This window comes from Aplidium turbinatum, chromosome 8, assembly GCF_918807975.1.
Source record: "Aplidium turbinatum chromosome 8, kaAplTurb1.1, whole genome shotgun sequence".
Lineage (NCBI taxonomy): Eukaryota > Metazoa > Chordata > Ascidiacea > Aplousobranchia > Polyclinidae > Aplidium > Aplidium turbinatum.
In genome coordinates this window covers 22,931,280-22,957,041 of record NC_137479.1, presented here as the reverse complement: position 1 = coordinate 22,957,041, position 25,762 = coordinate 22,931,280, and the positions used below count along the sequence as shown (strand labels likewise).

Genomic DNA, 25,762 nt, shown 5'->3' with positions numbered 1-25,762 from the left:
GGCCTTTTTAGTGACAGCCGGTCCAGAATTTTAAATTACTTTATTTTTTAGAGTTATAATTTACTCCCAGTTCCATTTTTCCGTTTTTTTCAACAAGTGATTCTTGTCTTTGAAGAATTTGCTGCTTGTTAGAATCCACCAAGCATAGGAAATTATCACAAAGCGCCTTTGTACCCGCGACCTATCGATCACGGGTCGCTTTGTTATAGTAAACTAGGTTTGGGGCAAAATTTAGCTTAAGCTTGCAGAAGGTAGCATCAAGGTACTTGGCAGTTTCACCTTGAAGTCCGGTTATATTAGCCTATTTACTGCATGCTAGTTGCAGGCTACATGAGTTGCGTTAGTAATAGTCAATTAACCGTATATTTAACGGCAAGTTGAGAACACAACTTACTGATGACCACTTGCAAGATGTTATGATTCTTGCCTCATCCAACCTATCACCTGACCTTCAGAAACTTTCTAGCAGGAAACAACATTAAATATCACATTAATGTTGTGCTGTCAATAAATAAAGTACTTGGTGTTTTTCGTTACCAATTGTTACTAATTTTCTTTATATTAATCTATATAAGCCTATAGTAGCTAAATATGGAGATACTCTGATAAAAACGCCAATTTTAACAATATTATGAAAAGTAAAGAAAACGCAAGTGCAAATGGAAAACTTGTACGGCCCGTTGACATCTGCGCAGTTTTGTTTTGGCCCGCGACTGAAGAAAGGTTGCCGACCCCTGGCTTAAAGGCTGCTGAAAAAATCGAAATTACCCAGATAATAGTCATTGTACACCCCCGGTCGTTTCCATTGGGCTGACAGTTTTAAAAACATCTGGCAACACTGACAATAGATATTTATGGATGCCTGTAATGGTTAGTTTCCAGACTCGCTTATCTATTTTCCATTTTTATCTATTTTTTTTGCTGCAAGGTTTATTTTACTATTCAACCCATTTACAGTTTTGTCTCCTAAATCTATTTATCTTTGTTTTCTAAAAAATGACACAAGATTCTAACTGCAATGGAGATGTACAAAGGTGAGTAAAACCTATCTTTATTTTCAGTTTTGTTTTCTATTTAATATTATCAACATTCATCATCATCATAATCCATCGTCGGTTTGTTCCCCACTAGTGGGGGTGGCCGGTTGTTTCCGCGCAGCAATTGTCTTAATCTCTTTTCTCCATTTCACCCTGTCCCTTGCATCTTCCTCCTTCAGTCCGACTTTTTTAAACTCATCTTTCACTTGTTGTTTCCACGTTCTTCTTGGACGACCGCGTTTCCTCTTCCCATCCACCTTTAGATCTAGTGCCTTTCTAAGAAAACTTCCTTCCTCCCTCCTTATCACATGTCCATACCATCTTACTCCATTTGCCCTTGCCAGTTGGTCTATGGTCTCTCTCATCTTTAGCATGTCCAACAATTTTTCAGTCCTTTTTTCCCTTCTCGTTTTCACCCCACACATTGCTCTCACCATTGACCTTTCCGTTCTTCTCAGGATTGCCAGTTCACTCTCTCTCAATACCCATGTCTCGCTACCATATAGCATTGCAGGCCGCACACAGCTCCGATATACTTTTCCTTTCATCCTTAGTGAAAATTTTCTGCCATACAACATTTCCCCACATTCCCTGAACTTTGCCCAGCCCAATCTTGCCCTTGTTGTCACCGCTGCTTCACATCCACCACTTCCATTTATCCGATCACCCAGATAACAGAAGTCTGTCACTGTTTCGATGCCATGGCAGAACTCATCATCATGGCCTTCCACTTCATTCCTTCCTTCACTGCATTTCCCACAAACAAAACACTTCGCCAATCTTGTTGCGGCTCTCTTGACATTAGCACATCTTGCATGTACCCACTTTCCACATTCCTTGAAAAAAGTCATTACAAATTACAAAAAGTCCGTCATTACAAAACATTATGTTTTGTAATGACGAAACAACATCTGGCTCTGGTATGTGCAAGAGCTTGCACATACCAGCTCTGTGTGTGACGCTGTAGTCAAGTTTATGACCTTCGGTAAATCTAATTTGTTGTATCATTGTGGTATCATAGTACCAGTAATGTGAGGACCAAGAATATACATGTTGTGTGTAACATTGGTCTAAATATATTGTATATGTAATATTGAAAATTGGATCAAGGAAGTCTATCAGAAATCTTTATTAATGTATCTCAAAAACATTATTAAATCGAGTGGATAAAAAATATTGCCAAGTTTGAAATTTCACCAAAAGTGCACCCTTTTAAACGGTCGTCGGACCACTCAGCATGCGTCAACTCAACAATTATATTTCAATGTGAAGAAAGGCGTTCTTCCCGGCTATCAGCACAAGGCTGATTACTCACTAGCACAGCGAGCTGCAGTGACGCTTCGCTAACCAGAACGGTGTAGCTTCCACGCCAGCCATTGAGACCTCCAATTAAACGTTTAAGTTATTTTGGCAGCCGATTGTAGCATCGAATAGACAGCGATAGACACGTGTTTCGCCCATGAGGCTGGGCTCATCAGTATCGCACCGTGTCAAACACGTGTCTATCGCTGTCTATTCGATGCTACAATCGGCTGCCAAAATAACTTAAATTATATTTCAGCTATTGCCAAGTCAGCAAATGAGATTGACGTGGGACTCGTGGAAGTTGCCAGGTTATTGCAAGTTATGGCTTGCTGAGTTGTTACTCACTTCCATCATTTACCAACTTCTGCCACTTGCTCAAATGTTGTTATAGCTCAGTTGTCACTTGCTAGTTGTCGCTTGCTCTGTTCACAACTGCTGACTTGCAGGAGACTGTTTTAAATGACTTTAACCATTGTCACAAAGCACCTTGTTTATGGTTTAAGAGTGCTTGATTACCACATCGCTGCTTGGTGAGAATGGTGTGCCAACAACTGCGTGGTTGGAACATTGATGAAGTAGATACTACATAGGCATATTATTATACCAAAGGCTGGAAGCTCCAGTTGGAGTTTCAATTCTCTAGCCAAAACTTCTGGCCAAAATGTTGCCTCCACTTGTTTTTTTTATTTATTTTTATTGAGTACTTGTTTACCAATGTGTACCTTGATCACTGTGATTGATTTGGGAATGTTTTTTCTCAGACTGAAAAAGCCGTTTTGGACGCTTATTCTTGTCTGTGTCACAACTGTCACATACTCAGAGGCTTTAAACCACTGATGCAAACCCCGGTCGCTGTGATTGACAAACTGCAGCTTCTGCTTGTTGTTGTTGAAGTGTTGTCGGTAAACTATTCCATCCACAAGGTGCTGCTGAATGGAGAGCTGTCTTTAAAGAGTGTGTTGCTCAAGCACACACACCAGAGTCAAACCAGTGCCTTTTAATTTGCTGTTTGTGTACAAAGTCGAAAGCTTTACCAACTGAGCTTTCCGAGAGGACTTTTGTAGTGTTGGGAGATTCACCACACACCATTAATGTCGTGCCAACTATAAACTACAAACATATGTACTGTTTACTGATAGAACAAATGTTAATTCTGTATTTTTTCAGCAAGCGGCCTGCCCCTACGTTATGGGCACAAAGAAATCCGGTAGTTTTCCTCACATTCAAAGTCGAAAGTTGCAATAATCCTCAAGTTACGTTTGAAAGCGACCGAGTGACTTTTTTGGGTCAAGACAGTGTAACAGATGATGTGTTCAGTAATCAATTGCAAGTTTTTGATGAAATTAAACCAGAGGTAAGAAAGTCAAACAATTAAACTCTCTATACGTTTCTTCAGCAAATTTGTATCCTGCTATTGTTTTACAAAATTTTTGTAATACGTTTCAGAAGAAGTTACAGAATTTTAAAACATATGAATGGTTTACATAAATTGCGTTATATGCTTTCACACAGTATTTCTTTGTTTTTGTCTTGGAGGGCTGAAATTGGAATTTGGTTCGAAACGTGCAGATTTATGATTACACAGCGGTTTGAATGTCGAATTGTTTAAGTTGTGCAACAAGTGACTACTTGCATTCATTAAATGGATGGTGCCAATGTGTCATGCTTACAGCTGCCAGAGAATATCTGGTTTACCATTTAAAAATCCTTCTAATATTAACACTTATGTTGCCTATATACTTTGAGAAAATTTTATTCAAATATCTATGCAGGGTTGTGTGTGGTCAAAGAAGGGACCCGGCATTGAATGTACCCTGCAAAAGAAAGAAAATGGATTCTGGCCCCGATTGTGCAAAGAAAAAACAAAGGCATGTTCATGAAATAAGTTTAAAGATATCATTATCTATTTGTTTGCAACAGAGTGTTCTCAGAAAACACCATTTGTACTTCTGCTACCTTCTTCATCATTTCAATGTTTAGGAACTATGTGAATGCGCTGTTGTGGGAAGGGTGCCACACCTCTCTTGTTGCGTTGCATAGATGTGCGAAAATCGTCATTTTTACTATACAGTATTGTCAGACGATACCTGAGCAGCCCTTAAGACAATTAAACACAGAAAAACTTTTTAACTTCTTATATCAGACGCTCAATGTACAATATCATTTAAGGTTAATGATTTAGTCCAGAAAAAATGTTGGCTAAACTTCTTAGTTGATAGTGTTAGTAACGTTGAAAAATTCTTGTATAAGCTATAACTCAAAAAGTATTACAAAAGTAATTCTTCTTTTCTTCAGCTTCATTGGTTGAAAGTCGACTTCAACAAATGGCAAGATGAGGATGACGCAGACGATGATGATGAGAAAAAAGACCCTGCATCAGACTATGACCTTTCTCAGGTGCGAAAAACAGTTCAGATGTCAATTACGGTGGCATGACTTTATTATTGGTAATTTCTTGAGGTTTGATCGTGGTGAGTGGTTGGATGCACTAACAGCAATTGATTCAAGCGACCGGTAAATGACCAACAGATAAACGTTGCGCAAATCGATCTTCCCAAGTTACTAGATACTAATTAAATTTGTACGACATTTATCTGTTGGTCATTTTTCGGCGATCCTAATCAACGGATTACGGTTGATGCACAAGGAATAGGCTAGCTTACGAATTAATCTGCTTAGTCAGTGGATTAGGTGTAAGCCTGGATACGACAAAAAAGCGGATGATCTTCTGTTGGTGCGTGCGTCCCTCAATAATCAATATGTGATCGCATTTCAGATGATGGCTCAGATGGGAGGAATGCCAGGAGGGATGCCGGATATGAGTGGTTTAGGAGAAGAGGAAGAGCATGATAGCGACGATGAAGGTGGGTTGATGTTTGCCTGATAAGTGAACTTCGACTACAACTGTTAGGAACATTTTTTTGTTCTTGATGGAAATTAATTTGAAACGAAATGCTTTTTGCTTGAAATCGACCAAGCGTTTGTCATTTTTTCGTTTCTAGAAAAAATGAAGGTAAGAATTTTGTTTTTAAACATAATGAAGAAAGTTTGTCGTCGCACGTACAGTGAAAACTTTTGCTTTCGTTGGCGACGTAAAGAGTGTGAAAAAGCAGCTTTTCATAGCTGGATCTAAAATTGCGGTACTTGATTCAAATGCAGCTGCCTTGAACATACTGTAATGCCTGCGCCACTCGAAGCAAATGCCACCTGTCGACGTCAATTCAACGCTTGTCCTAGTAAATATTTCTTTCGTTGATCCTAGCACAGTGGTTCTTAAACTGAGGTTTGCTCAAAAACACTTTCACGCCTTCCCCCCTTTGGAAGGCGTGACGATTTTCCAAGGGGGGCGCGAAAGTGGTAGGCTGTTGTACAATAAAGTAGCATACTAGTACAAATCGTTTAACAGAAATGTTAGTAGGCCTAACACCGATTACTGACAGGTAAGGGGTAGTGTGACCTGGTTTTTACTTTAGTTTTCAGGGCGTATTCTTGCGCTTTTGTTTAGTCCATGATTTGGTAACAATAGATGTTTTTTACATTATTTTGTGTAAAAGTGGTTTTTGCAAAGTGTGAAGATACAAGCTCGAAACAAACTGGACACGCGATGCACACTGTTTTCAACTATGTCACAAATTAAACTGCTGGCTTCAAAAAAGCAGCTACATTCTTCTCATTAATGCGAAGAAAAGTATATTGTGATTCATTCTTAATCTTTTGATTGATGTATGATGGAAAATAGAAAATAAACTTTGCTTTAAAAATCTAAAACGTGTAAAACTTCTGTAGTTTGACTTCGATTGATGAGTTAAACTGGAAAAGGGGGGAATAAAGTTTTACAAGCGACCTCAAGAGGGGCGCAGCCCAAAAATTTTAAGAACCCCTGTCCTAGTGTATGCGTTATGCGTTATTTGTCCCAATGGTTCATCCGGCTTGGATGACTAAAAGCTAACCACTGCTCAAGGGTGATAAGACAGAGCCCCTCGACCCTTGGAGTGGTGAAAAAGATAAATCTCTGTTTCGGCTTTGCGGTATCAGTCGAACATTTACAACTGTGAACAACATGACTTTTTTGTTTCAGAATTACCAGAGTTGGAAACTAACGACGACGCCAAAGCGTGACAATGAACGCGTCGTTAAGCAACTGTGCTTCCAATGTTTTACGGGCAAGCTTTCAAGTTTGGTTGGACAATGGACAGCCATCCCGCTTCCTGTCAGCTGCATAGATGTTCCAGACTATGTTTCAAAATTCGTTCGACGTGCGTTTGTTTGTGTGGATGTTGTACGTGAAGCAATAAAAAACCAGTCATAATCGACAAGATGTGGTTATTCAGCGAATCTCGTTTTCCGCAGTTGACTTCATTGAAATGCACACTGATGCAATTCAATATTAATGCAAACTCTATGAAAATTATCACGTTCAGACGTCTTTTTGGCTATGAATATAAAATTATTTTCTTGCATTGGTTGCTTTTCTGCGTCATCGTTTAAAACAAAAACTTTCCATTATTTCGAAACAAAATTTATCAGATAGTTTGTCATGTAGTGAAGCAATTGATACCGTTTCAGCACGTCTACGTTCGTTGAGTTATTTTGATGTTACATCTTTGGTTCTCACATCACAGTGCAATAGCCCCGGGATCTACCATTTTGACCCGATAATCCATGAAAATTCGAATCGCTTTCATCTCATCGAGCGGCTCCATTTTCTTGATTTTGTAAACGCTCGGGAAGGCCAGCGTGGAAAGCTTTATGGCGGACTTCCTTCTGGTTTGCTGTTGATGGAGTTTTCGCTGGAAGCTGAACGAATTCGATTTTCGGATATCCTTTCGCTGGGTCAAACACCTCTATATTTCTGGTGTGGGATTTCAACGTGTTCTCCACGGACTTCTTCAAATCATCCTGTCAAGAACAACAGTTAACGCGTTGGCAATGCTTCCCTGCTTTAAATCAATGAAAGTATTGCGCTAACGGTTTGCACAGTAGGTGGAAGCATTTATATCACAACATAACAAAAAAATCACTGGAATACTTTTGGCTGCCGCAGAGTTTTTGAAGAAAAATCGTTTTGAATGAACTGTTGGATAACGTCAAAAACATCCATGAAATTATTTTGAGCTTTGTTTTGTGTGAAATCAAAAGTGGTGCATTTGTTGAGTTTTACTACGAGTTAGCAGTTGTGAACTGAGCAAATGGCAGTTGAGCAAGTGACAACTGAGCTAGCAACATTTCAGCAAGTGACTGAAGTGGGCAAAATGGTAAAACTGAGCACGTCGAAACTAGGCATGTCGCAAGTCGGCAAACTCAGTTCAGCAATTTCGATGCTATAGGTGAAAATTTTATTTGCTAACTTGGACAGTAGCTGAAATGTACTTGCTGGGTTGTCACATGCCGAGTGGTCTGATGACCATATTTGTCGCGGTACAACGATTGAAGTGCAGGGTAATCCAGGTTTTCTAATTTGACGAAATAAACTCAATTTTCTTCCATGGCTGCAGCCTGCTACAATTGTCATACAAATGATGTGAATGTACGTTTAGTAATGGATTTACTCACCTTCAAATTTTCATCTAACGCTTTGTCTCCTTTGAACTTTTCTCCCTTAAAACATGATTCAATTAACTCGAATTGTAACAATATAATCTACCGATTTGTAGCAAGAATTGACAGCGATAGACACGTGTTTCGCCCATGAGGCTGGGCTATCGACCGCCACTGGTAAAGCGGCGGTCGTATACGTTTGTGGCAAGAATACGGTGCGATACTGATGAGCCCAGCCTCATGGGCGAAACACGTGTCTATTGCTGTCAATTCTTGCTACAAATCGGCTGCCAAGAAACATATCGTTGATTGGATGGTCTGAATGGCTAGCGTGGAAGCTACACCGTTATGGTTAGCGAATCGCAACTGCTCGCTGTACTAGTGAGTGCTCAGCCTTGTGCTGATAGCTGGAAAGAACGCCCCTTTCTTCACAAATATAATCTCCCGTTTTGGGCGCCAAAGAGCTACTTTTAAATTGGGTGATTGTTGAATAAACTTTTTTGACAAATCGATTTATTTTTATCTCCAACCATGAAAGCAAAAACAGTAGCCTGCATGCAATAACATAGGCAGTACGAATTTATTAAATTAAATCTAATAAATGCCATGAAAATTGTGCAAGCTATCCTACTGTCTTATTTTTATTTATTTATTTGCTTCAGATATGCACACATGCTGCATATCCATACCATATGGAGTTTTATCAGAAAAGACAAAAACTACACGTAGCCTACATAGGAGAGACTGCAAACATCAATATTCCTTCACAATGCAGATATTAACGACCTGTTTTAGTGGTAATCGGGAATTGCAGTTAACTACAGTAGAACTCGGTTAATCCGGATCTTCGCCTAATCCGGATGAAACTGGGAGTAGCCTACAGATGATTTGTAATATTTTTCTTGAGAAACGGCTTCGGATTATCCGGATTATTTAATCCGGATCTTAGCCTATTCCGGACAAAAGTTGCGCTTTCTCTATCGCTTTATCCGGATTTTCCCGACAGTTTTGCCATTTTATGCTAAAACGTAACGTGGCTTATTGCGAGAAATTTCTTATCTATTGTTCCGTTAATGTGACGCAATAAATTATTACGGATTTCTTCTTTTCATGAACAGTAATCCCTCCTAACGCAAAATTCGTGCGCAAATGCTCAAACTCGTACTGTAACTTGAAAAGATGTCGGTGGAATTTTCGGCGGTATGTCGGTGATGTTTTTCCAATAGAAGACTTTGTTTGATTTTTTGTAAGTTTTCCAAAGAAACTCGTCTTCCGTAACCGTTTTCAAAAGTTTTGAGTGACTACAGATTATTCCGACATGCATGTTTGAAGATATAACTTTTGCCAGTGTGTTCTTGCGTTAGACGCAGAGTCTACAAATACATTCGTTTTACATGCATACTGCATTTCAAAAGAATTCTATCGCTAATATGGTGATCGCGCGTCTCGGAATTGACAGATGACCACACTAATGCGTTTAATTTCGGTGATTTTTACCGATACCCTTCTATCTAGGTAACGTCAGGCTTGATAGAACCGTCATCGGTTAATCCGGATCTTCGCCTAATCCGGATGGAATCGCCGGTCAAATCGAATCCGGATTAACCGAGTTCTACTGCAGTAGCCTATAGCTTTCGGAACACTCTAGCCTACTCTAGTCATCGAAGCTTCGTCATAGCACATGACTAGGGAATTGTTTTTTTGTTATTGAATGTTTTTGCTACTAGCCTACCACAACAAACTCGCAGCATCAAGCTAAAACAGTTCGCTAATCTACATTTTGACGTTAGCAACGATCATGCTGGTAAAAGCGAAACTCAATCTATTGCATCTCAATCTTCCTTGTACAACAATTTACGAGCAGCATCATAAATTTTGATCTTAGATAGACATCAGGGTTCAAATTAAGTTATTTTCGGAGTCTGAGCAGCGTAACAGAAAATTATACACACGTTTTCTCATTAGAGCATCGATAGTTATTACATGATAACGAACTTGGTGAGTGCTCACACTTTCATATGTATGTAAAGTAAATCATATGTAGGCTACCTATGCCTTATTGTAGCCAACTTTGAACTCCATTTTTTATTTAGCAGAGACATTGGTCCACATATGTGAACAGGGAGGTCTAGGTGGTACTTTTGGACCCGGGCCCCGGCCCGAAATATTTAAGGGGCCCGGATTTAAAAAATTCTCCGCGACTTCAAACATTATCAAGATCTTAGTATAATCAGATCTAAAGGAATTGCCATCAGAGGTTAAAACAGCCATTTCAGCAGTCAGATGGTAAAGTAGGCTACACGGCCCCCTTCTGGGTACCGAACCCACTTCAATTTTCTGGTGGTAAAATACTAAAATAGTCACTTCAGCCAGCAAACAGTAAAATAAGAATTTAGTCTAGTAGGCTATAGTGATTTCCCTAACCACGAATATTACCCGAAAGACGAATTTCAAAATAAACAGGCTAATATTTGTTCAAACTCAAAAACTGAAATGGCACAAATAAGAAGATTGCTATCACTATTTCTGCACTAAAAATTAAACCAAACCGCTTTTCAGATTGCAGCAATCAGCAAATGTTTGACCTTGGCCAAAACACCTTTCTCAAATCAAATTGAAAACTTTCTGACTGTCTGCACTAACTTTGCTATAAATTCTCTTCTGGTGAGCCTAGAATGACCAGTGAAACATCAATGGAATCGGGAAGTAATACTCTAGCGCCATGTGACAAATAAAAGTTCAAAAATGCAACCGCTAGATAGAGATAGTAAGTTTGGTGGTTCAAGAAATTGTAAGATTGCGCAAGATTTGTTAAATGACAATGCTTAAACGACACCAATATAAGTTTGTACACAACCTTTATATTCATAACATTGCCGATGAAGGGGGCCCAAAAATAAATTAGTACCGGGCCCGAGAAATCCTGTCAACGGCCCTGTATGTGAATTACAAAAAGGCATAGCCTACAATAAGCTGGAAACACAGCTCGTTTTACATCCACACTACAATATTTGACAAACCAAGGCACATTATTATCGCCACAATACAAAGCTCTGATTTGTCTTTTTTACATCACTATCGTCATTCGTCACACAACTTGTTATCAATAAGCACACCAAGATATTTAGTTGACTGCACAAACTAAACGTGTTTACCTTGAAGGGTCACTACAGAATCATACTGCAAGTTCATGGGTTTGTTGCTAAAGCAAATGCAGTGTATACTGTATACATCTTTGATGCATTAAACATTAGCCTAGGCCAGGGCTACTCAACTGGCGGACCGCGGTCCGAATCCGGACCTTCTGGGTGTTGATGGTGGACCTTAAGCTTTTAGGAGAATAAGCTCATTGCCACGTTTCAAGGCTTCTATGAACAGATTTCTATTGGGTGGAAGCAATTTTTTTGTGATTATCCTAATTCCTTGGGGGCTTCGACTCCCAGACTCCCCAACACTTTCTCGGAAATCCAATTCGAGTAACATTTTACAAAAGTGGTTTGGTACAGATAGTTTAACTTTCGTGGTTGCGTGTGAAATAACTTATTCACCGGACCGCTAAAAATATTCGACTTGCCAAGCTGGACCTTTGTTAAAGATTAGTTGAGTAATCCTATGTCGTGAAAGTTGGCATATTCAGAGCAAACTGACAGAATGACTTTGAGACCTTTCAAACTTGGGGCAAAACAACAATATCGTCAGCAAACATTACATTGTCTAAGCACACTTGACCGATGTAGCAGCCTATTAGTAGGCTAATCCATTTAAATAACCAAAATCTTCATGTTAGAAGTGAAAGTCAGTTTAATAACGTGCTACTGATAAGCTTTTTTCGCTGGAGAACTGGATTTGTTTTTTAAAAAAGATTTTTGATTAAACTACACTCAATACATTATTTCAAATTCCTCTTACTCGAAGTTGTGCCATCTCCTTCCTGAACTGATATTCTCTTTTTTCTTGTCTTTTTCTTCTCTCTTCGAGTTCATTGTGGTCGGCGGAAGCATGCGAAGTTACTACATTTGATTGCAGCTGTTTTCTGTACCAACGTTATTCATGTTGAGATAAAATCATTCAGTCTCATTTGTAACATAGCGAAATAAATTTTTGTAGGACTATGTGTTTTGTAGCCTACTACTAGCCTATGTAGCTTATGAGAAAGTAACACAAAAAGTTTGGTATTGAGTTTCACTGCCCCGATAGCTCAGTTGGATAAGCGCCTAACTTTACAAACGAAGAAGGTTTGTCTTTGAATCTTTATCCTCGGGCTGACAAAGCCTTGATAGGTTACTCCTGGTAGTTTCGCATACTTGTAGAGGCTCTTGATGCAGGGCCGGTTACCGAGGCTGGCAGAGTGAAGTTTTCCGATTGTTGAAGTGTTGTTGCCAAATTGTTCCATTCACTAGGTGTCGCTGAATGGAGAGCAGTCCTGAAATGCGTCGCTCAAGCGCACACCCCGAGAGTCGAACCACAAGATCAAGCAGCGCTGATTCGATTCTTGTTGTGTGCGCTTGGGCAATGCATTTCAAGGACTGCTCTCCATTAAGTGGATGAAATGGGTGAGAAACTATCTTTCATTCTATCTTATAAGCTACCGCTGCTGGGATAGGTTATAAACGCCTTATATACTTGCTTTTTTGCTCTTGATCGCATCTAGCTTTTTTAATGTTAAAAGTTACAGACTCTTGGGATAAAATTTCACAATGTGCGTAGCCGTAGCCTAATTATGGAATAGCCTATATAACGCATCTACTTACTTCCAGAAAGCCTCTCTTAATGTGGCATCTTGCTCTCTGTCATCTGATTTGACTTCCATCCACCAATTCCACATGTAATAAGGATGTTGATGTTGATCGAGAATTTTGCTACGGATGGTGTAGCATCCTAAGCAAAAGTGTTGTATTAATGGACGTATTAGAACAGTAGCGCAAGCAAAGTTTTGAAAGAGATTGTAGTTTGTAATTCCGTCTTTTAAAAATACCTTTTCAAAGCCAATAGATTGAGTTTGGCTTTTAGCAGCTTGATCGTTGTTTACCTATTTCACAAATTACTTTTCAAAATTTTTACTAGGAGATATTTCCCTAAAGCTTGCCGCTTAGCTAAATATTCGGCCAACTTTTATGAAAGAGACAGAGGTCGTTTTTGCATAATTATTAGCATAAAATCAGAGCTAGACTAAATCTTTGTGTTATAGCTTTCACGAAATTGAAAAAATTATTTTCTAAATCAGTTATAAGCATTGGACTGGTTTAGGTAACATGTTGGCTTGCAAATATCACTTCATTGGAGATCGTTGTTTGGTTTTGAGTTGTAGTGAAGAGCTGAAGAAACTCTTAGTTATGGTACGTAAATGAAAAAGGGAAAAGTGCAGTAGTTGTCCATACAGCAGTTAGCTCAGTGGTTAGGCCTACGCGCCCGGCTCAAGATCACGCAGCGCTGGTTCGACTTTCGAGGTGTGCGCTTGAGCAACGCATTTCAGGACTGCTCTCCATTAGCGGCACCTAGTGAATGGAATACTTTCCCGGCAACAAGACTTCAAATATCGGAAAAAATTCACTCTGCCTATCTCGGTAACCGGCCCTGCGCCAAAAGCCTCTACAAGTATGCGAAACTACCAGGAATGACCTATCACGACTTTGTCAGTCCGAGTATAAAGATTCAAAACCAACTAACAGCAATATAGTGTAGCTCACGTTTTTGAATAGAACGACAAAATTTTATGGAACCTATGAATTATTGTAGCAACGTCACGTTCGTAAATTTTTTGGCATTAGATTACAATTTTTGATTTTGTAATGTAAATAAGTTGGATAAATGTAGGCTATGTTTCTTTCTCTTTGCACCAATTTTACCCTTCTTCCTCGTGGGACTTTCATTATTTTGGTTCACTTGCTAACACGGTGCGTCACTGCGTAATAGAGATACCACCACCACCATGGTCCATGGCATTGCATTCAATAAACTCCGCATCTTTTCAATTTTTCAAATAAATAACTATTTTTGATTTTGACAATTTGCATTTATGCGAAGATGGTGCATTTAGAAAGGTCACTCACTAGCATTTAAGAAGCCGCTTCCGATATTATTGGCTAGTGTGGTCAATGGAACTGCGGTGGTGTAACATCAACATCATATTGCCATAAGGGTATCAGGTGAAAAAAGTGAGTCTATAGCGTGATCAATGGTGAGGGAAGCACCGCAACTGCATCTACACGACAAGGGGATGCTTTTTTCACTACACCTTGCATTTCAAACTGTAAACTAAGAAGAATGTGTTTGATTCAATCACTTACCAGGAGTGTTTGGAATAACAATTTTTTCAGTTTTGAATTTGAAGTGTCGTGGCGTATCAGCAAGGTTAAAATTGGGAGTTGTCAGATTTGGCCACAAAAACGGATAAAATTCTAAAAATGTAAAGTTTCGATAGAAAGTTGGTTAGAGATAATTTGTAACGTTTTTCTTTCTTGGTGTTAAAACTTATTAGAATCATAAGTAGCCTAGAGTTAGACCAAACAAGACCATCATAGAAAGCCTGGGAGTGCAAAACAGTGCTGTTATCAAAAACAGCTGAATGAGCGAGATACCAGTTCCCTCAATGCAGGCGCGAATCTAAGAGTTTTTTTCGGGGGGGGCCAGAAAATTTGAAAATCAATTAAAAAGAAAGAAAAAGCTAAACAGATATGAACAATGATACTACGACATATACAATATGCTAGAAAATAGACATTAAAACAACCATTTTCATCAATTGTGATGCCGAGGGACTAATATCAGCTGTTTAGAAGCATATCAAACCATTTGATGCGGAAACATACAATTTTTCACAAAATTTCGGGGGGGGCCCGGGCCCCCTGGGCCCCCCCCATAAATCCGCGCCTGCCTCAATGGCCCACACTGGGCAGCACACTCATCATCTTTAAAGGCTTGTCAATAAATTGAAAGCAGTCTAGTTGTTAAGGCTACTAATTTGGGCCAGCATGTATAAGATGTTTTCTTACTTTCCACTTTGCTTATTTGAGATTCGAATTGTTTTGTGTCCGAATAAAATAAGTTCTTTGTTGGTTGCAAAAGAACCTGAAAAAAGAGAAGTTGTTACGCAAAAGCTCAACTCTTTATAGTCTCTATTAGCCGACCATGGTCTTAGAAATAGACAATAAGCTATATTTTATTTGTTAAACTATAGACTACAAAAGCGGATCTACAAAAAAAAATGGGAAGGCGTCAAAATTCCTACAAAACAAAAATTCCAAGAGAGACAGAACAATGCAAAAGATAAAGCTGAAAAAGTTTGGGTCTGGGAAATTGCCCCCAAAAAATTAACAAATTTTTCGTCGATATTTGGTCTCTTTTTGCATCTTTTGTAGCCCAATAACTTCTTTCATAATCACAAGCTAAATTTCTGTAAAAGTTTTCATTCAACAAAGTTTAAACCTTATTTTAATAACGACCATATTTTTAAGATGACATAAGAATTACAAAAATCTGTTTTTTTGAAAAACTTTTGGATAGCCTTTTAGGCCTACTTAGTAGCCTACTTAGTACTTAGTAGCTATTGGAATAGGCTAGGTCAATTTCACTATTAACGTAATTGAATGAGCAATGTTTTTACTTCGAAACACTGCATTCGTTTTCAGACATGATAGGCACAATTTCTACCCCTTCCAAAGCGTTTCTGATCGCAAACAAGCGTGTGGAGTGCCCCATACTGTCGGTTGGTTAATAACTTCATACAATGGGATTAAGCAAACAAAACAACCAAGAAAATTTGCAAAACCTCAGGAAATCTATCGGTTTTTTAGGGACACTTGTATTTCTGGGAACGTGACCAAGCTTCTCTCGTGGATCCGCAACTAACATCAACGCATCAACCTCTTTCAGAGATTCCACTTTCTACCACTAGGACATTGGCAATGTTAGGATGCTCATTGCTCAACCTAACAGAACTAAGTCAATTTAATTCATCTGATTGAGAAACACTTTTAAAACATAAATGTTTGTTAATAACCTATGTTTAAATGAAAGCATTTGATTGTAGGTTACTTACAGAAAAATAGACTTCAAAACTGTACGTGTGTTGAACTTCGCTTTGGTTGGTGTTTAGATTGAGATCCAGAGGGTTCATGTAGCCTTGTACAAAGCCACCCGCACTACCTGGACAGTATTTGAGAAAAACAGTTTTGTCGGGAAAGTAGTATTTCTTCTTAACAGGTTCGCCTGACTTCCGTTTTATCTGAGGCTCAGCAGGACCAGTAATGACAATGTTGCGCGGCGTGTTGGTGCGTCTTAGCGAATACCGGTGGTCGCTGCTCTCGCGTTGGACTCCACGACATACCGGCGCAAGCTTATCGCAAAGCTCCATTGCCTCTGCTTTGTTGTCAACCAATGAGAAACGGATTGGCTGGTCTGGAATTGCAGCAAGATGCTCTTTTACATGATCTGGTACGTTGGGAACATTTTTAGCTGCCATCTGTTTATTCAAGCGTAATGCTTTTAAATGAGCTGCTTCAGGATACTCCGAGAGCTCTATATTGAAGTCTAAATACTTTCCAGAATATTCTTGCCACCGACACTCTCCTAAAGTAAGAAACAAACTGTCAAACCAATAAAGTCATTTTTTTATTCTAAAGTTCATAACTTAAACGTTTGTCCACTAATCGTCTTTAGGCCTCCATCTGTGTGGATAAACAAACACAATAGAAAAAAATATAAACAAACTTTAAAAAGGATTGAACGACAAATCCCCCCAGGGTTAAGCAGTAATACAGTATGCTAACGTAACAAACATTGCTTAATTACTACTGATAAAAAAAAACTACATAACTTGACTAATATTCTGGGCTGCCAGAAGTGGAACGGTATCGGCTAAAAATGATGCTATGAGCTACGTAGCCTTACGTGAAGACTAAAGTTTAAAAAATGAAATGAACTACTGTAGATACCTGGTTCTACGTCGATTGACATGGCTGGCTTTCCATCGATAAATAAGCTAATAGCTTTGACATCAATTTTCCTTATATCAATCATAAGCTTGGTGTACGTTGACAAGTGCTCTATCTTCACCATGCGGTAAGCTAGATCAGACAATCCATCCGTATTGGCTCGCTCTACCCTTGTTTTGTTCAAGTTGAATCTTCAGTCAAAAAGGTAGCGGTTACTTTTGTTGATAAAACTAATGGAACTAATCAAATTTCAAAGATTTTAAATTCATACCTTGCATCACTGCTCATAAACTTCCAGGGATGCTTGTGGAAAATCATTTTATACCTTCCGTGTTCCATGGAGGCAGCTAAAATTTTCATTTTGCTGTATTAACAAAAAGACGCATGTCATTACAGACCTTTACCGTTTTGAAAAAGTGGATCTGCTCAACATGATTTACTATCATTCTATAATTTAATGTAGGATTACAATTGGCCTACAAATCTAAACCTACATAGTAGGCTACTTTGTGCAAGGGCAGTCTGATTACAGCAGCAACTAATAATTATGCAATCTAGCTGGTTTCACATTTTTCTACTTAAAACTTAAATACAAGAGAGATCGTAAGTTATCAGCAGAGAAAAATTACAAAAAATTCATTTCTTCAAGGCTCAAGTTGACAGCGAGTGTAGGATCAGTGGTAGAAATAATAGGTTTCATTTTAGTAGGCCTGCAGCATGATTAAGCTCTTCGTGGTTTTGAATAAGACACTTCTTGTTTTTGATTATTATCACCGGTGTAAGTCAGCAGCGAACATAAATCGGTTTTGCAAAAGCCGAGGTATAAACGTTCAAGTCCGCATGTGGTTCATAGAGAAGAGGCGACAGCATAAGTTCAAGAAAAAATAATATGCCTTACAAAACATAAAAAACTAAATCGCATGAAGACTAAAATAGTGATCTGAAAAAGTATAAGTTAAAAAACAAAAAAATTCTGACATCGCCTACTTATGACGTATTCTAAATTCCATGTCATTGTCTTCTCCACCCCAACCCCAAAACTGATTAGAATGTCCGTTGGCTTTGCGATACTGTTGAGGTGTAATAGCAGTCACTCCACCAAAATCGGTTCCGTAATGTGGTTTATACTTGAATTTGTCAATTGCTACAAAAATAAAAGAACTGCGCATATTTGAAGTTGTAGCATGCAAAGCACAGTTACGAAGTCAGAACAAATTGGACATCTCCATCACAATCGTTCTTACTCTCGGCCAGTAGTTTGTGAGAAATTGCGAGGAATATACCTCAAGATATTTTACATATCCATGATTAATCAATGATTTAATTTGTTTAAATTAGGAAATCGTAATGCACGGTTTTTTATACGGACGGCTCAGAGCGAGATTAAGATTTGATGCACTCCTAACCTATTCCTAGGTAGACCACTCAAGTATTTTATTCTTCAACATTCCTTTTCCGACGACTGCACAATGCACATGCATGCTGATACTTTTCATTTGCAGTAAGTTAAGCTACTCTTTTTGAAACAAAGCAACAGGAAGTCTTTATAAGGTTTAGCATTAACTAATTTTGCATTAAACGCATTCATACTTCTATTAGTTGAAATATTTCACTGGCAATAAAACTTGAATTTCAAAACGAATTTTTACTAAGTCAACCTTAGTGTTGTCTGTGGTTCAAAAGTTCAAAACCTTTAATAGTCTATGAGTAAGCGTCAGAATTATTCAGGCAGCTTAACTCAGGTGAGCAGAACTGCTGCATTTCTGCAATCAATCCACGTAGGCTACTAACCTGGGGATAAGTGTCTTGGATGCTTGGCGCAAGAATACAAGTTATGGTCATTTTCTGGTATCATATCCACGTCATGAAATACTATGCAATCATAATTGTCAAGCTTCACAACTTCTTCAAAAGCTGAATTCATGACCATAGCTTTGTTAAAAGTTCCATTGTCAAACTAGAAAATTTGTGTAATGTTATTCATTGTTTTCGTGTAATTTACTGAAATCTTACAGCGTGAACTACCAGAGGCCTCTGCTTATGACGTCATAGAAGTAGATTAGGCCGCAAGCGGCATAAGCAACGCTTCCATAAAATGAACTGACGTTTTAAAGCTACCGGTGGTAACATTTACAGAAGATAACTCCCAGATGGTGAAAAAACTTCGAAAATTTCAGTTTCACCTGTTCAGCAACATAAATACAATATTGAAGCTGTTGTTTTGCAAGCATAGGATGAAGATAGAACAGCAGTGTTTTAAGGTGAGCCTCTCTATCCTTGAATGGAATGATTACCGCCACCTTTTGCCTGGATGAGATTATTCAAGCCATTAGTAATCAAACGAGGCAATTGATAAAGAAATAACAAAAATGAGCTAACGAGTAAAACTTATTCTTCGTAAAGTGTCAATGCAAGCAAAACTTTGAAGTCCTATACTTATTTTCAAAGTAGGATTCTTTTTAAATTAAAGAGAAAATTTAATGTCTGCGTTAACAATGCCGAGATAGATTACAGTAGCCTACTCTAGAATAGGTAAAAAGGTTACACTACATAAAGAATGATTTAATATTGGCCAAATGATACTTTTTTTGCTTTTTGTTGAAACCTGTGGCAACGCTCCGAAAAGCATCAATGCAACCTACCTTGGTCCACAAGTGACCGGAGTGAAACAACCTCCATTCAATAGATGTGGACTTGATACATGTTCAACTTCTTCAAAACTTGGAGTAATATTCTGGTTGACAGATATATTTCCAACTTGAAATAAAGCAAGAGTTGAGATTAAACTTCACCCAGACAACCACTTTTTCTGGTACCTAGGCCTAGGCTATATCTTCATCAAAGCGGGTACAGATCTGGTAAGACTCATACTCGGTAAAGTGTTTGTCTAGGTCTAGGTACTTTCGTGAAACTTAAACTCAGAAAATTAATTGTACAGTATTTTAAGATTTGGATAAAACAGACGGAAAGACAACGCAGCCAGATTTTGTGTTTGAGCAGATAAAAAATGTCTTTCGAAAACACAATCGGTTGCTATTTGTTTGTTTGTTTTTCATATCTTTATCCTGCATTGCGGGAAAGCGGACTTGAGCGCTATGCATCGGTGTACGCCTTCCGACGTACACCTGACCCACGCTGCAGTCGACTGCAATGTCTGTTTCCTGTTGTCTACTCTACTTATGACTTAAACTTGGTACTACCCATTACTCGAAATCGATCACTGGGTAGAGGCAATTATCGTAAAGTTTCTTGCCCAGAGAAACAACAGCAAGTGCGGGTAGTTGGAGTCGAACATGCAGGCTCTCGACTGCGAGCCCAACGCGCTAACCACTTGGCCACTGCTGAATTTTGAACCAATAACCTTTAATATAGAGTGTCGATAACACGTTTAAACTACTCGGCCAAGACAAAAAAATTGACTTAGGTCTATATGCTTTAATTTAACTTTTTAACAAATCAGAAGACTTAGTTGAATGCTTACCTAATTGCAAAGGCAATCTTTTGCATGGCGGTAAATTATCCACAACAGCTTGTTTTTTCGCCTCATGGGGCACAATATATTCTTGGATGTTTCTCACTGGTAAAAGGACTTTTTCTGAATTCTCGATGGAATCTTCCATCAACCCAATTTTGATTGTATTCCTAGCAAAACAGGGGCGACATCACAACACTCTAGAAACGCTCTATAGCCTACGACAAAAACCTCACGAAAGAAACATCTTTAAAACCAAGACATCTTGTACTAGAGCAGGGATGTCCAAACGTTTTCCCAGGTGGGCCAGATTTGATAACTCGAAAGTGTCCACGGGCCAGCTTCTGCCAATCTTGTGAGGTTGTAGCCTATCTCCTATTAGTTTGGATATGATGTTAGGTTGTAGACTACCCCACAAGTTATCTGCTTTTCTATCAGAAATTAATACAACCAGAAACTTTGTAAAACACAGCTATGTTAATGTGAAGGATGAAACTGACGTCTTCCGTTTCTGTACCCATGTGAAGTCTTGTTCGAAATTAGCAATAAACAAGTGTAAAATATCACATAGGTGGGAGGGAGTCGCTCAGCTTTGATCTCAAGGACTTCTTCAAATTCACAACCAAGAACGTCTATTCACATAAAATTTTGAACCGCACAAACTCAATATTTTCTTTGCAAACTTTCGCATTTCTGGAGATTTAGTTTTATCCAGCTGCTGGTAAAAAAGGTACGAAAGGAAGTTGTTGTTGTCGACGTCAGCATGAAACGAATGCATCCTCGACTGTGTCGCTCATTACGATTCTCTCAGGCAATAATACTTGATTTCACAATTATGACGCAACAATGATATTAAGCTCTCTCGCCACGCTTTTGTTTGTGAGAAATACGGTCTTTATTAATGTATGTTTTATAAAATGCAAGTTGAATTTGTATGATTTCAGTGTATCTGCGGTCCAAAACTATTGTGCAACGACAGGCGCGAGCCATACAAAAACGTCTCGAGGGCCGGACTTTGGACACCCCTGTACTAGAGCAAGCGTCTCAAACACGCGGCCCGCGAAGACTTTTGGTGCGCCCGAGATGCATTTTTAAACTTTGAAATAATCAACAATTACAGAAGGCCTACATATCTTTTCTATACATTTAAAAAGAAGAAATGCACTTTAAAGTTGCTAAAAAATCTGAAATGCCCATCAAAATTCACACGACTGTTCAGCACTACTGTCGCGCCATTTCATTGCTTGCAGAAACTTGTATTGCTGCATCGCAATTACGCCGCCTATTCCCTTATTATGTCGTTATCGCAATAGTAACCTTGATATTTGCTCAAGTCAGTTCTTCAATAGTTTAATTTTTTCGCGCTTTTGAAAGTTGATTGCAAGATTTTTGTTCTGCAGGTCAGTCGTTTCGTTTGCGTTTTTTGCCTTGGTTCAGTGTTTTTCCATCTCTTTGTTCTTTTTGTCTCCTACTTTTTCTTGCGATCTAACTTTCTTAGTGTGTTCTTACAACTTTTTTTATTGCGTTTAACTGTGTTGTTTTGTTTAATGACTTACAGCTACCGCAAAATGACTTGAGACCTCGATCATTTTCACACGTTTTTAATTGCAATAAGTATTAAACCATTGTGTATTGCATAAAAGGCAATTGTTTCACTCAAAACAATTATGATTATGATGTATAATACGTACACAATGGGCTATTAGCAAGAAAATGTTACTGTAGAATTGCTTTGGGCATTTTATTAGAGTAAAATAGTGAAGAGAAATCAGAGGAAGTTCTGGGAGAATCATAGTTAATTTGAAAGCATAAGAGAATCCAAAGTAAAAGTTTTCAGAGGTGAGTAAGTATTTTTGTAGTAAACTTGTCATGCCTGGAAAGTACACTAGTAATGAAGAGAAGGCTCGTATTCTTGCATGGAGGCAGGAAAACGTGCCAATAAAAGTCATATGCAAGCGAAGTGGAAGAGGAAAAGCAACCATTATGAGGCTCTTGGCTGCAGCCAAAAATCTTTCATGCAGAACAGTTTCCAAGCATAAGTTTGGTGGAGGAAGAAGAAAAAAAACATCTAAACAAACTGACACCATCATGAAACGAGAACTACAAAAGAACCCTCGTTTAACAGCATTAGGCCTGCAAGATCTTTATTCAGATCTGCTGCAGCATGTAAAAATCCGGACAGTTCAGCACCGCCTCCAAAAGGACTTGGATCTTCCAAGCCGTAAAGCTGCCAAAAAGCCTCTTATCACTGAGCGGATGAAAAAACAACGGCTAGCATTTGCCAAGAAATATGCCCATTGGACCACTGAACAATGGAGAAAAGTAATGTTCTCTGATGAGAGCAACTTCCAGGTCTTCAAGATGGGGTCTACTACGGTGCGGCGTCCAAGGTCATCTGATCGTTTTGATCCTCGATATACAGTTCCGACTGTTAAACACCCACAGTCAGTCATGCTGTGGGGAAGTTTTTGTGGAGAGAAGGGAAGGGGAGGCATGTACTTTCTTCCAAAAAATAAAAAAATGAACGCTGATCTCTATATGCAAGTTTTGGAGGAGCATATGCTCAATTTCTTCCACATTCATGGCTCCGAGGTGTTCATGCATGATAGTGCACTCTGCCACAAAGCCAAAAAAGTAACAAGATTCCTTGAACAGCGACAGATAAATGTTCTTGAATGGCCTGGCAACAGCCCGGATTTAAATCCCATCGAAAATTGCTGGCACAAAATGAAGAGAACAATGGCCGAAAAAAAACTCCTAACCTGGATACTCTTAAAGAAGAGCTGAAAAAAGTGTGGTGCCTGGAATTGACACCGGATTATTTTAGAAATTTAAGCGACTCTATGCCCAAACGCTTGCAAATGGTTATCAAAAACAAGGGCAATATGACAAAATATTAACAAAAGTGACTATTTTTAATAAAAGCGTTTATAACAAATAAACCTGTGTTTTTCTTGAAAAATAAGGTAGGTCTCAAGTCATTTTGCGGTAGCTGTATTTTGTGTATTGCGACTTTGGGTTAATTTACAAGTGTTCATTTGGCCCTCAGAGCAATTTGAGTTGGAGACCGTAGTACTAGAGCTTAATTTTATTCAGAATATGCTGAAACTTGAGGCAAAAATTATTGAAATATTTCAAGAGCATTTAATTTTAATAATTTTGATTTTAAAAGCATTTAAGCCTCTTTTTAATAAAAAGCGATGAAACTAACCAACACTTTTACCTGTTGAATGAAGCCATCAAAGTGAGCAAAACTAAAAACGCTACGATTCCTGTTTTAGTTTTTCCTTTTTTAATAAGTCCACGTAATAACCTCGGAAGTAGCATTATCCCTTTCAAAGATTGCCTTCGTATTAGCAGAATAGCCGACATGTTGGATTTTTCTGCAATTAAAAAATTATGTTAGAAGTACAGTAGGTGGTTACATTATTTTGTAGTTATAGTCTATATCTGATGTCTCTAAACGTCACTTTAATTAAAATAGCTACACCTCTTCAGTTGCGTGTAGTAGCCTATCCATTGAAAACAGATATTGCAGAAAATATGTACGAAAAATGCAGTCATTGCTGTGTAGCAATGTAGCCGTTTGTTTCACAATATAGGCTATAATTAACTTTACTTTACAATTGACCAGTACTGTATATAGAGTGAACTTGATCAGCAAAAACTGTCATACAACATCACAATAGATGAAAAGAACGTTCACTTACCCTCACTAAAGGCCAAAAGAATTAAGTTTCAGTTGTTTCTCAGCATGTTAGATAATCTGTAGGCAGTGCAATGCATCACAACTTAGTGCACTGTTCGCTGTCTCAAAACATTTGTGAGAATAACATAAAAAGATGCTTAAAACTTTTCGAAAACATTTTAATCCAAATGTACTGTCAAACTGACGAAAACACAAATTAAAAACACATTGATAAAGTATCAAAAACATGAGACTACTGTTTATATTACGATATTTTTCTTTCTTTTATAGTTCATCATAGATTTTCATTTCTCAACGTGAACTGAGCAAAGAGTAGTTTTCCAGTAAGCTACAAAAATATTAATATTATTAATGATAGCCTATTGTTCATTTGCTGTAGCTCTACAACTGATATGGTTTTTTATTGACTGTACGTTTTTCCTACTTGTATCATTCCTACGTTGTGAATGCATTAATGACTGATTTATCCTCAGAAAGACCAGAATCTGTGCTGGTTAGTCTTTAGCACGAGTCTACCTGGATAACCAAAACCTACGAGAACAAAATGCAAGACACGAAGCAGTTCTCGACTTGCAACATGCAGCTACATGCTACTGCAGCTACTGCAGCTACATGCAATCTTTCTAACCTTTATTGCTTAAGATAACAATACTAATTCACAAAAACCTTTTCGTTTTTATCTTTTAGCATATGAAAGAATGGTATGTAAAGTGATCTTCATCCTACCAAGCAATGGGGCCTACAAGGGGTTTGGCTTTTCCAATTAACGTAAGTCAGTTCCACGCTTTTGAAGCTCAACAAAACTCTTGAGAAGTAGCCTACTTGCAATTCTTGCTGCAATCATTTAAAAACGTTTGCATTTTTTTCAAGAAGCAAAATAAATTGGTCAATTTTGTCAAAATGACAATGTTTTTAGGCGTTAAATCAATGTAGATCATTCTTTATAAATACAGTCTTCCACTCTTCTTGCTCGTGTTAAGCAATGATGAATACTTGGGGTGCTATTACGTTAACATTGCATCAGCTCAGTGGTCGAGTGGTTTCGCCTTCGGTTCTGGTGCTGATGGATCTAAGATCGATTCTAATTGGGTCAAACCGAAGACTTTAAAAACGGTACCGAATCCGAATGTGTTCTTTCTTGCATAACGCAGTGAGAACAAGTCGGGTAATAATGTGATGACGTCGTAAACTTGATATAAAATTAAAAATGAGCTCTGTCGCTAAAAGACCTTAGCTGTTATAGAGCGACTACAAATAAAACCATAACATTATTATTATTATTACGTTAGCATTGCAAAAATGGTAAAACTATATTGTCTTTAAAAAAATTACCACAACATAAGGATAATACATATAATAGACCCTTTTATTGATTTGTTTTAAGCTTCATCATCATTTTCAGCCTGTGAGAGCCCACTGCAGAGCGTAAGCCTTCCCCTTTTCATGCCAATTTACATGATTATGTGCTAGTTGGTAGGCTACCAATTGGTTGTATTGCATTGTTTGTCAATGTCGTCTCTCCATCTTACTTTTGGTTTTCCTTTCTTTCTTTTGGTTTCTCGTGGTGTCCATGTTGTTAATTTTTTAGTCCATCTATTGTCCTGATATCTTGCTATATGATATATGCTATATTTAAGCTTAATAATTGCTTAATCCACAAGTAGGCTATGTGCTTCTGATAGAACTTGGTTAACTCCAGGCCTGCACATGTATTCTTAAAAATAAAAAGTGAATCCGTTTGTGCATTTTTGTTGCTCGAAGGTTGTTT

The 25,762-nt window shown here is 38.3% G+C and overlaps 2 protein-coding genes across 2 annotated transcripts; one reads left to right on the top strand and one right to left on the bottom strand.

Annotated features, from left to right (window-relative positions):
- Window positions 1–925: 925 nt before the first annotated feature.
- Window positions 926–6,560, top strand: LOC145775513 (prostaglandin E synthase 3-like). Its single transcript, XM_082586808.1, has 6 exons — window positions 926–1,034; window positions 3,510–3,696; window positions 4,115–4,210; window positions 4,638–4,739; window positions 5,119–5,206; window positions 6,421–6,560. The coding sequence occupies exons 1-6, from the start codon at window positions 997–999 to the stop codon at window positions 6,459–6,461; spliced, it is 552 nt and encodes a 183-aa protein (XP_082442934.1). The 5' UTR covers window positions 926–996; the 3' UTR covers window positions 6,462–6,560.
- A 140-nt stretch (window positions 6,561–6,700) lies between these two features.
- On the bottom strand, window positions 6,701–24,076 carry LOC145775512 (uncharacterized). Its single transcript, XM_082586807.1, has 16 exons — window positions 23,996–24,076; window positions 23,509–23,668; window positions 20,295–20,455; window positions 19,456–19,570; window positions 18,997–19,120; window positions 18,605–18,770; window positions 17,801–17,957; window positions 17,085–17,177; window positions 16,814–17,004; window positions 15,919–16,448; window positions 14,873–14,948; window positions 14,168–14,278; window positions 12,632–12,758; window positions 11,790–11,913; window positions 7,896–7,940; window positions 6,701–7,241 (listed from the first exon to the last, which is right to left on the bottom strand). Exons 2-16 carry the CDS (start codon window positions 23,655–23,657, stop codon window positions 7,029–7,031), a joined length of 2,382 nt encoding a protein of 793 aa, XP_082442933.1. The 5' UTR covers window positions 23,658–23,668; window positions 23,996–24,076; the 3' UTR covers window positions 6,701–7,028.
- Window positions 24,077–25,762: the final 1,686 nt, after the last annotated feature.

Excerpts from the sequence above, each read along its gene's own strand:
- LOC145775513 (XM_082586808.1), top strand. The coding sequence starts at position 997 with ATGACACAAGATTCTAACTGCAATGGAGATGTACAAAG. Across the intron at positions 4,211-4,637 it reads TGTGCAAAGAAAAAACAAAG|CTTCATTGGTTGAAAGTCGA; the intron begins GCATGTTCATGA and ends TCTTTTCTTCAG. Across the intron at positions 5,207-6,420 it reads GCATGATAGCGACGATGAAG|AATTACCAGAGTTGGAAACT; the intron begins GTGGGTTGATGT and ends TTTTTGTTTCAG.
- LOC145775512 (XM_082586807.1), bottom strand. The coding sequence starts at position 23,657 with ATGTCGGCTATTCTGCTAATACGAAGGCAATCTTTGAAAGGGATAATG. Across the intron at positions 19,121-19,455 it reads CCGGTCACTTGTGGACCAAG|GCAAAAGGTGGCGGTAATCA; the intron begins GTAGGTTGCATT and ends AATCTCATCCAG. Across the intron at positions 17,958-18,604 it reads TCCAAGACACTTATCCCCAG|CAATTGACAAATTCAAGTAT; the intron begins GTTAGTAGCCTA and ends TTATTTTTGTAG.